Source organism: Engraulis encrasicolus, chromosome 24, assembly GCF_034702125.1.
Source record: "Engraulis encrasicolus isolate BLACKSEA-1 chromosome 24, IST_EnEncr_1.0, whole genome shotgun sequence".
NCBI classification, from domain to species: Eukaryota; Metazoa; Chordata; class Actinopteri; order Clupeiformes; family Engraulidae; genus Engraulis; species Engraulis encrasicolus.
The window spans coordinates 22,809,129-22,824,130 of NC_085880.1; the positions used below are offsets into that span (position 1 = coordinate 22,809,129).

Consider the following 15,002-nt stretch of genomic DNA (forward strand, 5'->3'; position numbering starts at 1 on the left):
GTTACTATTGGCACCCTTGAAGTTTAAGTACATTATGGGACATATCTCCAGACAACAAATAATAAGGTCAACCATGATTTTTCTATAGATAGCTTGTGGTTGATACTAAATATAAAAAATATCAACAGCATTAAATACTAAACTATGACAGGGAAAAAATTGAAGATGGTAAAGTTCCCGGGATCACTGGTATTGGCACCCTTTACTGGATACCATTGTGGAAACCTAATTTGACTCAATTATGGTAAAGCGCAAATGGGAATCACCTTTGAGTAATTGCTTTTGTCCATAGACACATGAATTAGGCAAGGAATTATGATATTTGTGTTTAAATAGCCACCTGATACATCTTGTGTGTCTTTCACCAATCTGAAGACAGAGGAGCTGCCTGAGGACACCACAAATACTATTATTTGCAAAAACAAGACCTCCAAATAATAAAAGGTCATCTCAAAAGACCTTGGTAAACCATTTCCAACACTGTGTTGTGTTATTCAGAAATCTGCCCAACATGGAGCTGTAAAGAACATCCTTGGATGTGGGGGGTAGAGGAAGACATTATGATAAAAGTCTTTGGAAGTCGGTGCAAATAATGAAAAAACACAGGGACTAACATCTACAGACCTGACGGTCAACTTTGAACTGTTTTGGGTAGTTTTTTTCAATAAGCACCCTGTGTTAAACACTACACAAAGACGTGCCTTTTGGTTGGAGACCAAGGCAGACCGCATTGCTTAATAAAAGAGGGAACAGGGAACACCTGACGGCTGTATGAAAAAATACAGGCCTAGCACAGCCTTTTTAAGAATGTTTTAAGGTCAGATGAAGCAATAGCACAGTTTTTCAGTGACTCACACAAACAGCATGTTTGCATACTCTGCAAGAAAGTCTTTAAGGAAAAGGACACCCTACCAAAAAGCAAGCATGGTGTCCGATCCATAATATTATGTCACCCCATTGTTGCATCAGGTATTGGAGGCTTTGACCGTATCACAGGTATCATGACAGGCATCATGACATGACAGGTATCATCATTTACAGTAAAATGTGTAACCATGGCAAGAACACTTGGTTTGAGTTGAACATCATGTGCACTCCAGAAAGACAAAAACCCAAAGAACACATCCAAATGCACAGTGGATTGGTTGTAAAAATGAAAGAACACAGTCATGATGAAAACCAAAACCTTCGGAGGCTGCCATTGCTGTCTAATAGTGTGCAATTAACCCTTGAAGGAGGGGTGCCAATATTCCTGGACATGCCGTTTTAAGTGTTTTTCATTGAAATTACAAAATGCATTTGGAAATAAATACTTGGCAATTCCAAATATCTTATAATGTTCAATTAAAAGATTCTGATGGTAAAAGTTGTGTATATATCCATCTATTTCTGGATATATTGCACAATTTGTAAATAAAATTAAGGGGTGCCAATACTAACTGGCGGCGCTGTAGGCCTACCCGTTGGGACAGCTGTTTCCTACAGGTTCATTTTTTTTTTTTGCAACACTGATTCATAAAGGTGATCAGGGGTCAGGAGTGGACCCTATGGCTCGGGATGTGGCTCTTTTGAGAACTGTATCTAGCTCTTACTGACCCACAGTTGCCAACCGTCCCTTGAAATATGGAATCGTCCTATATGATTTATAAATAGAAGTACAGGTTCCGTATTGCGTTGACACGGGACACAGGATATTAAAATGCAGGAAATTACATTTAAATACAAAATTTTGAGGGATAGGACCCCCAGACACCCAGCCACAATGAAGATGACATTAATGTTAATGACCTATAGGCCTACTTACTTTCTATCAATAAAAATAACAACTTGACAGTTAGGCTACACTCTAAAATTGTTGGGCTTAATTTAAATACATGCTCTTAATTGTATTCAGTGTTTTTAAAATGATATAACTCTTAAAAAATAAAATTATTTTTGAAAATTTGGCATTGTTGAGACTCTCCCCACCAAAAAGATTGACCCATGGGCTATGTGACAATGTAGCATTAAGACTATTTTATTTGCTTTATACAATATAAATGTGTAAATATGGGTGTTTTGCAAATAATATTGTCTTTGTGGAGTCATGTCATGGCTATTAATTACAGGCATACGATAACAGTGATATAGTAGGCTACCAGGCTACTAATGAATCTTGAGCATGGATTTCTTTCTTTTCTGTGGTGGTGACAGATAGGCCTACGCGGAAGAAAAAAATATCTAAGAGCACAGAAAAAAGGTAGGCTGTGTGGCCCCTTTTATTGAACTCTTAATTTGACAGCTTGTAGCGCGGTGTCCAAACCTTGCTGCTTGCCGTCGTTGGCGAGCTCCCGCTGTCCGTTGCAGGGTCCGGAAAGCGCGATTTGCTGATGCGGGAGTGGTGAAATCTATTGGGAAGGTGTCGAAAGTGGGATGCATGTAAAATGTCTGAGACAAGTTGTCTGTAATTGATTGACAGGTAAGCAAACCCAGCCGCGTAATTTGGCCTTCTTTTGATCTCCTAATGTTCTATGTCACATCTGCAGTCAGTTTATGAGCGAAAAAAGTAAATGGGAGCACACAAAAATGTAAAACATAGAGCACCAACCAGTCTGGACTGATGTTACACATCTAAACCAACAAGCTAACTTGGAAAGGAAGAGGCGTGCATCATTTTCCATTGAAATGTGTTGCTGTAATGGACCATAGTCATCTTAAGCGGTGCAAATACAATGTTACAGACAACTTTATGCTGTATTTTGTGAACCATGTCAAGGGAATGCTCAGTGTTACCAGTGGGCGTCAAGTAGCCTGCTTGCTTTGACAACGCTAGCTAGCACTAGTAATTAGCCTGTGCTGTCAGTTAGCATGGCCGCCCAAGTGGCTGCAGCTCTGTCACACAGCTGCTAATGCTCTTAGCAAGAGGCGATATCCAAAATACTCACGCCTTTCACAGTCCACCGATCCAAAGCAAGACCTGGGGACAAGACGCATTCAGTCATGCTGTGTCAGCCAGCTAACCATAGCTGTGTGTAGACAAGAGAGAAGACGGTTAGCTTATCTTTGGCCATTCAATGAAATAAGATATCCGTCAGCGACTGACCGATTTGCGTAGGCAGTGTGTAAGGCGAACAAGAGTTTTCCTTGTGGATCATAGCCTACTGTTTCTGTCTACTGTACTAGCGTTAGATGCTGTCATTCTCCCAGGGCTGTTTTCAGTGAAATTACACATTTGCCAGGGGAATGGCCAGTCTGTGAACAACTGGGCAATGTGAAAGCGAGACTGAGGAATTTCTCTGAGACGTGTCTTTGATCCGGGATGGAGGCATGAACCCCATGATTTACATTTCTCTGCGACGTGTCTTCTCTCTTGGATGTCGGGACCGTGTTATCTTAGTGGTAAAGCAAGGGTGGTACTGTTTACACTCGGAAAGTAAACTGTCAACAACTGACAAGTAAATGGTCTACTACACACTAAATAACTCCTGAACTTCGGCACTGGGTGCACATTTACACACTCCCTCCGACCCTCCCTACGACATTCTTCTGTTTGACAGGCTGACAGTCCACAGTGTCAAGAAGCGCTCCGCCACATTATTGCATTTAGCTGACTGCTACTATCCATAGCGATGGTTGCACCCTCACATAGGGGAATGCCTACTGTTGGATAATGATAAATGTAGTGTGTGTGTCCAGCTCCAGGTGAGGATGACCATGGCGCACGTGGGGGCAGTGGTGGCAGCTATGTCGGGAGTCATGGTGATTCTCCTGCACTCCTCCATTCACCGCATCGATGAGGGTCACGTGGGTGTATACTACAGGTAAGGGGGTGTCACCCGGGACTGTGTTTCCCACAGACCAAACTGCTTTAATTACTTTACATTGTATTACTTGGCTGACCATATTATTCCAAGAAAAGTAGTTATTTAGGTACAGGGTATTGGTTACAGTCTCTGGAGCAATGTAGGGTTAAGTGCTGGAGGTGCAGGGAGAGATAAGGGCTGGAATAGGGATTCGGCCTTGCAACCCTCTTATCTTAATGGCAGCTCCCTACCCATTAGGCCATGGCTGCCCAACAGTAGAACTGTTTGGGGCTACAGCCAAAACACATTGGGTAGTGCAAGTGCCGTGCGTATACCCCCATTGATCCATGTATGAGTGGCTGTTGATCAAAGTGGTGCTCGCTGTTTATTAGTGGTGTGGATCGTCAATGATCTCACGATTCAATCCAATTACGATCCGGAGGGTAACGATTCGATTCGATCCGAGCCGATCCGATTCAACGATGCATTGCGATGCGCAGGGACGGAGCACTTGTGACGAGGTTATGTCGAGGTCCTCTACCCATAGCCTACGCTATGCTTGATGTTACAAACGTCTAGCCTAATTGTCTGTTATTGTTCACAACATTCGCACCCCACCAGGGCTGAGCTCAAACATTAATATTATTGTAATGTGCAATTATAGAAAAAGAAAGAGGCGACTGTGTGGGCGCAACCGCAGCCAACAGTAATTCGTTTGTCAACCACCTTATCCAAATCGACCTCAATGCCCTCCTCCCATAGATTACTAACACATTCTATACCTCCTCCACATCCAAGATAACTGTCACGACCAAGACGCGCGGCCCCATCCTTGTCCGAAACAGATTCATTTTTAAACTGCCAGCCTTCTCGTCGATAGGCTATATGGTTCCGCTTTGCCAAGGGTGAAACTTGGGGAGACATGTGGAAACGGCCGGGGATCACTGCGTGCATATTGGCTATTCAATTAATGTGATGAAGGATGGTCAAACTTTAGATGCTGCATGCCACGAAAGGGGCAATTTTTCGGGAGCAGCTAAGTAAAATGTTTAGGGGTCGGGAGGGAGGAACTGAACAGTTGTCAAATAACTTGGGCCCTACTTGACTACTGAAATCGGCAACCTACTGTAGGCGATATAGCCTACACACTGGCCCAGAATATGTAGCCTAGCCTATCTGCTGAATAGCCACTGCGCAGGGCTAACCACCACATAAGTGCATTTCACGAGCTTGTTTCAATGCGATTTGCCAAAGTTGGTTGCTGCACCAATGCGTTAAAAAGGATTCATGGGGGAACAACGCATAATACAAAAAAAACCCCACAAAGCCTTCCTTGGCGCTTAACCCATTATTGTCTTACCTTAAGTTGTCTTATTTCAACAAAGCTTGTTTGATATAATCAGTTGATCCATGCAAACAAATATTTGACTGCCGCATGCCTTCACGTCGCGACCATTATAGACACTTAGACACCTCACTTAACTTCAGCCATTCGTTAGTCTCGCCCCCCTCCTACCGGCAAAGCTGCGCTATAGGTTACATTTCGAGGGCTTAGAGCCAGAGGGGGACGTAGGTCCAAAGTGGCATTTTAGCTCTAGTTCTAATGCAAACACGAGCACGGGGAGCTTTAACTGAACCGTGTGATGAACAGCATCACCTGTTTTAGGCTATCATTTATTAATCCCGAGGGAAATCAAGGACAATATAGGCCTATAGATATTTTGTAAAGCATGGGTCTACTTTGTGTTATTATTCAGTGTCTCTTCTGGAGGTCGGTATCTTAATTTGCAAATATTTGGTGCCAGTTTCTCAACCTAAGATGGATGCTAGAAAAGTAACCAGATGGCAGTAAAACGCCTGCGAATTATTCCATGTGTGATCGACTCGAAAAATGAAACCAAGCCTTGTTATCCCATTCGTCCACAACAGGGAAAATTAAACCTGTCACCATGGTCATGGGCACCAAGGGCGAAACTTAGATTTTGACATTGGTGGGAACACAAAAGTGCTCCAAGACAAAGATTCCAGAAGCTTTTTTGCATTATCAATCATAGGTTCATGTCATGCAGATGTAGGGCGCAGTCTATGAATATGGTCATTGATCCACGTCGATTTATTAAGCACGAGCGGTGCTGTCCTCATAGCCTATTTGTTTCAAACGTGTATGACGCGCAATGCCGATTTAATGTCACGCTTTCAAAGACGATGATTATTGAGAACGGAGAACGAGACACGGAATAGGTTAGATAGGCCTAGGTGAAATTAATGTGGAGAGCACGGTCTATGAATATGGTCATTGATCCACGTTGATTTATAAGCACGAGCGGTGCTGTCCCCATAGCCTATTTGTTTCAAAAATGTATGATGCGCAATGCCGATTTAATGTCAGGCTTTCAAAGACGTTGATTATTGGGAGAACGAGACACGGAATAGGTTAGAGGTTGATGAAATTCATGTGGAGAGAGAGAAAGAGAGAGAGAGAGTGGGCAGCACCAACCCTTTGGATGTAGTGATGCACGCGCAACCGAAATTGAAAGAAAAGACAGGGAGGGAGGAGAGGCAAAATGGGAGGCGCGGGTATGATTATTTTAAATGTATTAATACACCGAATCGATCCGGCTTGTGGCCGAATCGATGCTGGATCGTCAATGCCCTGGATCGCGATCCTTTGCCGCATCGATTACTTTTGACGGCCCTACTGTTTATCCTGTGGTGCTGTGCCACAGAATGGGCTATGTTTGGGCTGTCATGGGTAAGGGGATAGGCCCTCGGTACGCTTGCTGCGAGCCGCAAACTACGCACGCCACCATGAGCCACCGACTGCACATGCTTGCTTTAAAAGCAGTAGACCAACAAGCAAAATACTGGTGGGAGCAGCGTACACTTGTGTGCTGTGGAGTGCTGTGTGACAATGACAATGGGAGTTGGAGTTTTCCCAGTTGGGCTTTCACTTTTCACTCTCATGTACGAGAAACATTATGGAGTTTATTACAGGTAAGGGGATCACATGGACGTGTACTACAGTTGAGCATAAAGGGCACCATCCCAAACACTATGAAATGTTGAAGGAAGTGCAGTAGGCTATTGCACAACACAAGCACAATAAGTTACCAAACAACATTTTCAAGTTAAGGGTCAAATCACTGTCAAATCTAGCAGGAAACTCCACCTCATACATTTCTTCAATATTACATTACGTTACAGTTAGCTGACGCTTTTGTCCAAAGTGACTTGTAGTTATTGGTTACAGTCCCTGGAACAGTGTGGGGTGAGGTGCCTTGCACACGGGCACCTTAGCCATAGGGTGAGATAGGGAGTGGAAGGATGGGATGCGAACATGCAACCCTCTGATCTACATTCGTAAAGCCCATATCCTTAACCACTAGGCCACGACTGCCCCAATACTGAAACATTAGCCTGATTATCATCGACGTTCAAATCTCTTGGAGACTTGTCTGACCAAGAGCATAACGATTAACGTTTCCCAAACGGCATGGTTGACCTGCCTCCCTTGGTGTGTCTATGGTTGTTTGCTTACCAACAAAGTGGGAGTAGTTCCCGTATTTTCGGGAACTGAGAAAGTACTTGCATTGCTTTTGACCTGACTAGTTGCAATGCTGAAAGTGTTGTGTCACTAGGAGGGCACGGCCTGCCTACTCAAACATATCATGTAATGGAATGCCAAAACGTTAGAATCAGTTGAAGAATGTGGTTTGTAACATACAGTAATTGCTATGTCAAGAATGCTGTCACTTCACTTTCACTTTTGCTGTTCTGTGATGGTGAACAATGGCTTTCATGGGTTCTTAGCAGCAGTTTGAATACAGAAGTGAAATATTTCCTTTTATATTGTTTTTGTTGATTCAAACAGCAGTGTGTGCGTGTGCGTGTGTGTGTTTGTGTTTGCAGGGGTGGAGCTCTCCTGACGTCTCCAAATGGTCCAGGATACCACATCATGTTGCCTTTCATCACTACTTACAGATCTGTGCAGGTGTGTAGTGTGTGTGTTTGTGTGTGTGCGCGTGTGTCTAATGTGTGTGTTGCTCCGAAAATATGTAATTCTATGCAAATACACAGGGTGTGTCTGTGTTTTTTGCTTGCTATGTTCTGAGACTGCATGCATGTAACTAATTGTGTGTATGAATATGCAAATACAGTGTGTTTTTCTATGTACATAAAGTGTGTGCGTGTGGTGTTCATTGATACTGCTGTGTTGTAAGTAAAAAAAAAACATTTGTGTAAAAAAGAAGTTTGGCGAGTTCAGGGAAACTACAACCCCTAGCAATTAGGGAAGTAGGAACTATGCGCTGCTCTAGCCGTGAGTTAAATGATTTGGGTAATACTCTTTCAATGTCGGTTGGCAGGGTGGGTCCAAAAACAGTGAAAACGCATATTTTGCATGAAGGACCTTTCTGAGATCTTGAGGTGCAATAAGGCACACTTGCACGCACCACTTTCTGTCTTACTGAATAAACATACAGATCTTAGATCTCCATCCCCATTGGATCCCCATCTCGCATTTTATTCTCTTCTCAATATTTTCCTGTGTTAACTAGGCCACACACTGACCTAATTGATCAAAATTAATTGCATTTTTTTAATCATACCGAAAATCGCATTGTTGGCCGCAATGTTTTTTTTTTTTTATTTAAAGAATATCATGATTTAATCGTGATCGCACTGTGGGCAACATAGTGCATACCTGCAAACTTGTCGCTTTTTGGCGATAATCGCTTTTTAAATCGTGTAGAACCGGAGAGTTTTTTTTTTGGGGGGGGGGGGGGGGGGGGGGGTTTGGCAACCATTGCGGAAATCGATATCAAATTATGGTGCTACGATTTGTATATTCAAAATACTTGAAGATTCGAAAGCAGAGCGTGTTTACAGGGCCCTTATGAATTTCTCTGTGTTGACTTGAAACAGTCTCGCGCTGACCTTCCCATTGGCCAGCAACGTTATAGGGGGAAACCTCCACCAATCAGAGCGCTAGTTCAGACGTCTGTGGTGCGCGGCCAGCTTTCCGAGGCTCCACGAGTCGCAGACACAGAAGAACTGCAGCTGCTGTTTAAAGGTGGTCGCCAAAAAAAAGTGTCTCCCCTTTTCCTCCTATTATCCACCTTGTCGCTTTCCTTTTATAAATGAACACTCTCCAAATCACTGTTTCAAAGGTAATTGAGCTTTTAGCAGGGTTTGGGAATTGTGAACTGTTTTACTATTAGCTGACCCCGTCCACTTGTGAAAATAAAATAGCCTCCGTTGCAGGTCTTGTTTATTGTTTATTTGTTGGATCCCCATTAGCTGTGGCAATGCCACAGCTATTCTTCCTGGGGTCTGTCGTCCTACATGGTTCTCCCAATGTTTCGCTTTATCTGACGGCAATGTTGATGTTTGACCAAAACGATATTGAATACTTCAGAGTGAGAAAATTTGTTCGACTGACGGTAAAATATTGAGCCAAACTGCTGCGCTATAAATTGGCAGATAAGTTACATTACATTACATTACATTGCATTTGGCAGACGCTTTATAACCAAAGCGACTTTCAAAAGAGGACATATTCAAGCCAACATCACAAGCAAATACGAAGTGCACAAGAGATATACAGAACAACAAGTGCAGTTGCAAAGAGAGGTTATTTTTATTTATTTTTATTATTTTTTTAAAGAGTAAATAACGAGTACACACACACAAACACATACACACACACACACAAACTAAACTAAACTAAACTAAACTAAACATCATGTCAGGAGTCTGCCCTGGGGCAAGGCCAGTTCAAGCATTAGTCTAGTAGATTCTCTCGAAAGAGGAAGGTCTTTAGTTGTTTCTTGAAGGCTGCAAGAGATGTGCTTAGTCTTGCTGCCTCTGGGAGACCGTTCCACCACTTGGGTACCACAACGGAGAACAATCTTGACTGGGAGTACCTAGAGCGACTGGATGGCAGAGCCAGACGGCTTGTGATGGATGAGCGCAGTTCCCTTTGCGAACTAAATTAGTTTTCTCTTTACGTCAGATAATTTCACTAGGGATAATAACGACATAATAACGCTGCGTGTGCTTGGACTAACCTGTAGCATGACACCTTCACAAAGTCGTAGGAATGCTGTCCCCCCAACAATAATGCATTCGCCTATTTTAACGCTCCTGGCTAAGTGTCGAGAGAGCAATGGCTATTTGTCGTGCCCCCGCCCCTCGATAAGCTTCTAATGATTCATTTTGCATTATGATTTTAATGTCAGCCACCAAGGTAATAGGCTAATTAATTCGCCTAATATTAACCTAGATAACATCTGTTTTTATTTTTTTTTCTACAATCTGCTGATGCTTCTTCATAGTGGGCCTACAACAAAATTGTATTTTGGGGAAAGAAACATTGAAATTCGACTTCCATTCTTCATTCATAAAACCACCAAAATGCCTTGATGTAATATATAGCTAATCATATTATACATTTCCCCATTGTGTACCTTGATTCTTATGCCAACAACAGCAAATGCTTTAATTTCATAGTCAATTCCAGCGGCGTTCAAAGTTAAATTCCTCCAAGTGATCAGATGCTCTGTTACGCTGGTAAATAGAGCAACTACACTTTGGCTGGTGGTGAGTGTGTAAGATTAACATACAGTATAGCCTAGCCATGGTTGCCGCCTCCGCCGGAGACAGTCACCTTCTTTTCTTTGACAAATTTGCAGGTCTGATTGTGATCTGCCTTCGGGCGTCCTTGAAGCTTAAACATGTTGACAGGCTGGCTGTTTCTGGCTAAATATCTGTAGGCCCACCTATGTTTTATATGATTTGCCTTTTACATACACATAATTTTTACAATTCAGTTTAATTTGGTTAATCCCCTTACCTATAATACATTCTTGATTATATTTTGTTTAATGATTTTCTGCACAAAAGTTAAGTTGTTATTGAATCATAATTAATAATTGTGATTTCAATTTTGATCCAAATAATCGTGATTATCATAATCATGCAGCCCTACATAGACCATTTCACACACAGACTAGACAGTAGTGCACATTGCAGTAACTAAGTCATCAGAAGAAGCCTACCTTTTGAAATGGTCAGCTTTGTTTGGGTTTCAGTTCTCACTACGGTGACTTCCATGCAATGTCTCATGTGATATTGCTGTAAACCAGTGACGTGCAGTGAGGGGTATGGTAGGGTAGGCAGTAAATATTGAAAATAAATATTTTTTGTGTATTTTTTAGCGCGGGGTCTGGGGGTCCTCCACCAGAAAAAAATGTATTTCTTAGATGCAATTTCCTGCATTTTAACCAAATCTGGAGAGTCACTATCAGCTAGAAACTTTTATAAAAGACTAAAAACTTTGAACAAATAGTCCCCTTTCATGCCTTATGCCACAACCTTGGATCGGCAACTAGGCCTATTCACCTAGTATGCTGATAAGGTCTTTAATGTGCAACAAATTAGTAGGCCTATGTTTCTCTAAATACTGTAAATATAAAGTAGGCTATAAGATAAAATGCCATCAGTGCTTAGCCACCACAGCTCTAATAACTAAATAAGTAAATAGGCTAAACTATTAGACATATGGACATTGTCAGTAGACCTTACATCTGAAACAATAAGTGAAAATGCATAATTTCAATTTGTTGAAAAGGCCAGCTAGACTTTTTTTTTGTCAAATTGCCAAATTGGTAGCTCAAGGACCCATAGCCTACTCTGTACACTCTGCCTACATTTTACAATAATTTAGAAAGCTACAACATCACAGCATTTTGGGGGGAAAGCTTTAACTTTTGGCTTTGCTCCTCTTCTGTTTATTCTGTTGCAAATGCCAGGGTGTTTCACATGGAGGATGCAGGGTGGCAGTGTAGCCTACTTTGTTTAGAAGATAAAATGTCTAGTTCACCAAAGTGAATCACACCATAGCATGTGAGGGGAAACGATTTACATTTAGCAATAAACCAACCTAGGTAACAGCTCCGGCTTCATTGACGCATTTTGTGCTGCTAATCAAACACTCAGACAAGAAGGAAAGTTGGCAAGGGGGCGGGTTGCTTGCGAACTCAACAAACATGAGCGGTGCATTCAGACAGTAAATACTGGTAGGCCTCCATTGAGTAAACCAACGAAAACACTTCTGAGACTCATTCTTGTGCGTGATTGTATTCTCAAACACTTCAGCAACGGTTGTGCACGGTGTTTCAAATCAAGTCAATTTCTGAGTGAGGTGAGCACCCATCCCAGTCACTCGAGCGAGCCCAACGTTGATCTCGTACACCGCGCACTTCAAAAGAACACAGCTGCACGTCAACTTGCTAACAGGCTCCACACACCTCACGCATCGCGTATTAAGTCATCATCATAATAAATTAGGAAAATGAAGTCATGTCGTACGCTCAAAAAACAATCTCCCGTCCATAATAACACACACACAGTCTATTCGTGTCCACAGCACAACCAATCTTCAATGTCAACACCTCCCTGGCCCATCAACAAAAGGCACCACGACAAACTTGAGCATGTTCATGTTAAAATTTGGCTACCCACAGCTTAATAATTAGATGAATCTTACCTTAAAGCAGAATCACGAGTATGTTTTCCATGCAATTTAGTTCCATTAAAAGCCCGGGGTGGTTGACATGATGAAGATATTTTGTCCCAGTGTGTTCAAACTACTTGAAGCTGCTACCCATCTTTTGTTGAATATTTCCACAATGCAGCGATTGCAAACGGCTCAGCTATTGCCTGTCATCTGAACCATCTTTCTTGCTCCTTCTCTGATTTTTTTTTTTTTTTGTAATAAAGGCAAAACGCCAAAGACTGCCATGTTTTCTGTACGGCTAGAGTTTGAACAAGCCGTACCTTGCTAGCTGTTGTTGCTATCATACTTATAGCAGGAAGGCTTCCTGAATTGTAACAATTTTTCATGTTGGCAGCTGTGATTGGCTCACATACTCCCGCCACAGTCTAAAGGCTCTGCTTTTAGTCCCATTGACAAGCTATGTGACAACTTAATACGCATGCGCAAACTTCTACATTGACAGCACTGAAGGCAGGGTAGGCAGAGGAAAAGCGAGCCTTACCGGGCTGCCTGGCTGGCATTCGAAAGCTCTGCTTTGACAGGCTACCAGCAGCCTGTCTCTGCTACCAGCCGGGACTGCGCGTTGCCACGGCAACCTGCCCAAGCCTGAGCGCTTTGCTTCGTGCCATTACTTAGGTTTTTGATCGTTGTCCTGCGTATACTGTACTTTAAACAGCTCATAATTTACGCTGAATCAATGTTATTGTTGTGTATGTGAACTCTGAAGAATATTTTTTAAAACACGTGTTAGTTTTTATTTTTAAGACATTTATCCCAGGGTAGGCACTGCCTACCCTGCCTACCCTGACCGCACGTCTCTGCTGTAAACTGCCCTAAGATATTATGTAGCTTACAGTAGGCTTTGAAAAGGTAGGCTGGCTCTATTGCAAGAAGGAATGCAAACAATTAATCGATTAATTGACTGGGAATAGTGGGACTATTTAAAGCACCTTTGGATTAGTGCTAATAGATGTATCCCTAAAATAAAGTGTTACCAAGAATTTAAATAGAATTCATTTAAATGTAGTATTTTATCTCAGTTTTTATTTTAAATTGTTAGATTTAATAGTTTCTTTTGGGAAATATTGACATTTTAGGGGGGAAAACGCTGCTTATCAATTAATCGAAAGTCGATCGATAAGGTGAATCAACTGACGTTTAATGAATTAATCAAGTTTACCCAAACTCTTTCATGTAATTTTTTCTCATTTTATTTGGCTATGCAACTATTGCAAACCAGTAGGGAAAGTGTGTTCCATGTCTAGATATTCTGTATGGTGCAACAACATGAGACTGTTTATAAATTACCTTTAAAATCCGGCGCATGGTTCAGATCGTCAGCTGTTCTGTTGACGTGAAGGTTCTAGAATCTCATCCAGGTGACCTCAGTCAGAAGAGTTTAGTTGTAGGCAACTGGGCTTGCTTTTGGGTGATGAACAGACTTCATCCACTGTTCTATGTACAGTATGTAGAGTTCCTCTATGCCGTTGGTCTCGTCAAAAGTGCACGCAAACCTTGCATAATCGCTATTTTTTAACTCCTCCCAGCAGAGAGTAGTGATGCAAAGTAGTCCTCTTTTCTTTCTAATTGGTAGGTGCCATGATCTTATGCTTTTCCCCCTCGAGTAGGTTAAGGTTAGTAGCTACTGTCTGATTTTTTTTTTCTTTCTTTTTAAATGCTGGTTTGGCCGGCCGGCTGAGTTGGGGAGAGTGTTAAAAAAAACGACCAGCGCATCATTGGTAAAACTCTCTTTCTCTGTCTCCTTCTCTCTCTATCCATCTCTATGCCAAGCTTTCTCTTTCTCTTTCTCTTCCTGTCTCTCTCTCTCTCTCTCTCTCTCTCTCTCTCTCTCTCTCTCTCAATATCCAGATAACACTGCAGACGAGAGATGAGATATTATGTGTACTTACAGTAGACGATGAAAAGATAGGCTGGCGCTATTGCAAGTTAAACCTGAACTCGTTCATGCTATTGGATTCCCCCCCCCCTCATTTGATTTGGCTATGCAACTACTACAAACCAGTAGGGGAAGTGTGCTCCATGTCACACTATTCTAAATACCTTAAATGTTCCTACTGTAAATACCTTGAGTGATTTTAAAATCTGCAATATGGTTCAGATCGTCAGCTGTTGAAGGTTCTAGAATCTCATTCATCCAACACGTTGAAACCCCTTTTATATTTTGGGTTGGAGGCAGAGACTAGGCAGGCTATTTTATCACCAGCCCCCAAGCCTATAGATGGTTAATAACAGCTAAGATTTAAACTTAAGTACGGTAGTGGCAATTTGTTGTGAATGTTCATTCTTTTGAATTTTCGCTTGGGGCCCTGGCTTACTCTAGAATTGCCTCAGGTTGGAGGCCTACGGAACTTGCTTTTGGATGGAGGTTTTAGGTTTGAGGTTTTTTGACTTCCTTGATGTAGGTAGGTAGAGGTGTAGAGTTCTATGAACAGTACAAGTTTCTCTATGCCGTTGGTCTCATCAAAAGTGCACGCAAGTCCCTGCCGTGGGCAACCGGCAGGGCACTCGTCTGCCATGCGGCCGACCCAGGTTCGATTCCCGGTCCGGGTCATTTGCCGATCCCTCCCCATCTCTCTCCCCATTCGCTTCCTTTCCACCTCTCAAACGGTCCTGTCATCAATAACGTCGTAAAAGACCAACAA

At 42.3% G+C, this 15,002-nt stretch overlaps 1 protein-coding gene across 4 annotated transcripts in view; it reads left to right on the forward strand.

Moving 5' to 3' along the window:
• erlin1 (ER lipid raft associated 1) overlaps positions 1-15,002 on the forward strand; it is a 117,942-nt gene that overhangs the window by 84,095 nt on the left and 18,845 nt on the right. Inside the window, exons 1-3 of one of the 4 annotated variants that reach the window (XM_063191480.1) lie at positions 2,302-2,458; positions 3,663-3,800; positions 7,692-7,773. The exons of 2 other annotated variants lie outside the window; for them this stretch is intronic. In XM_063191480.1, coding sequence (XP_063047550.1) covers positions 3,688-3,800; positions 7,692-7,773 — 195 coding nt within the window. In that variant the 5' untranslated portion in view covers positions 2,302-2,458; positions 3,663-3,687. Of the gene's footprint in view, positions 1-2,301; positions 2,459-3,662; positions 3,801-7,691; positions 7,774-15,002 lie in introns of those variants that run through there. One more of the 4 variants, XM_063191478.1, reaches the window with a different exon arrangement.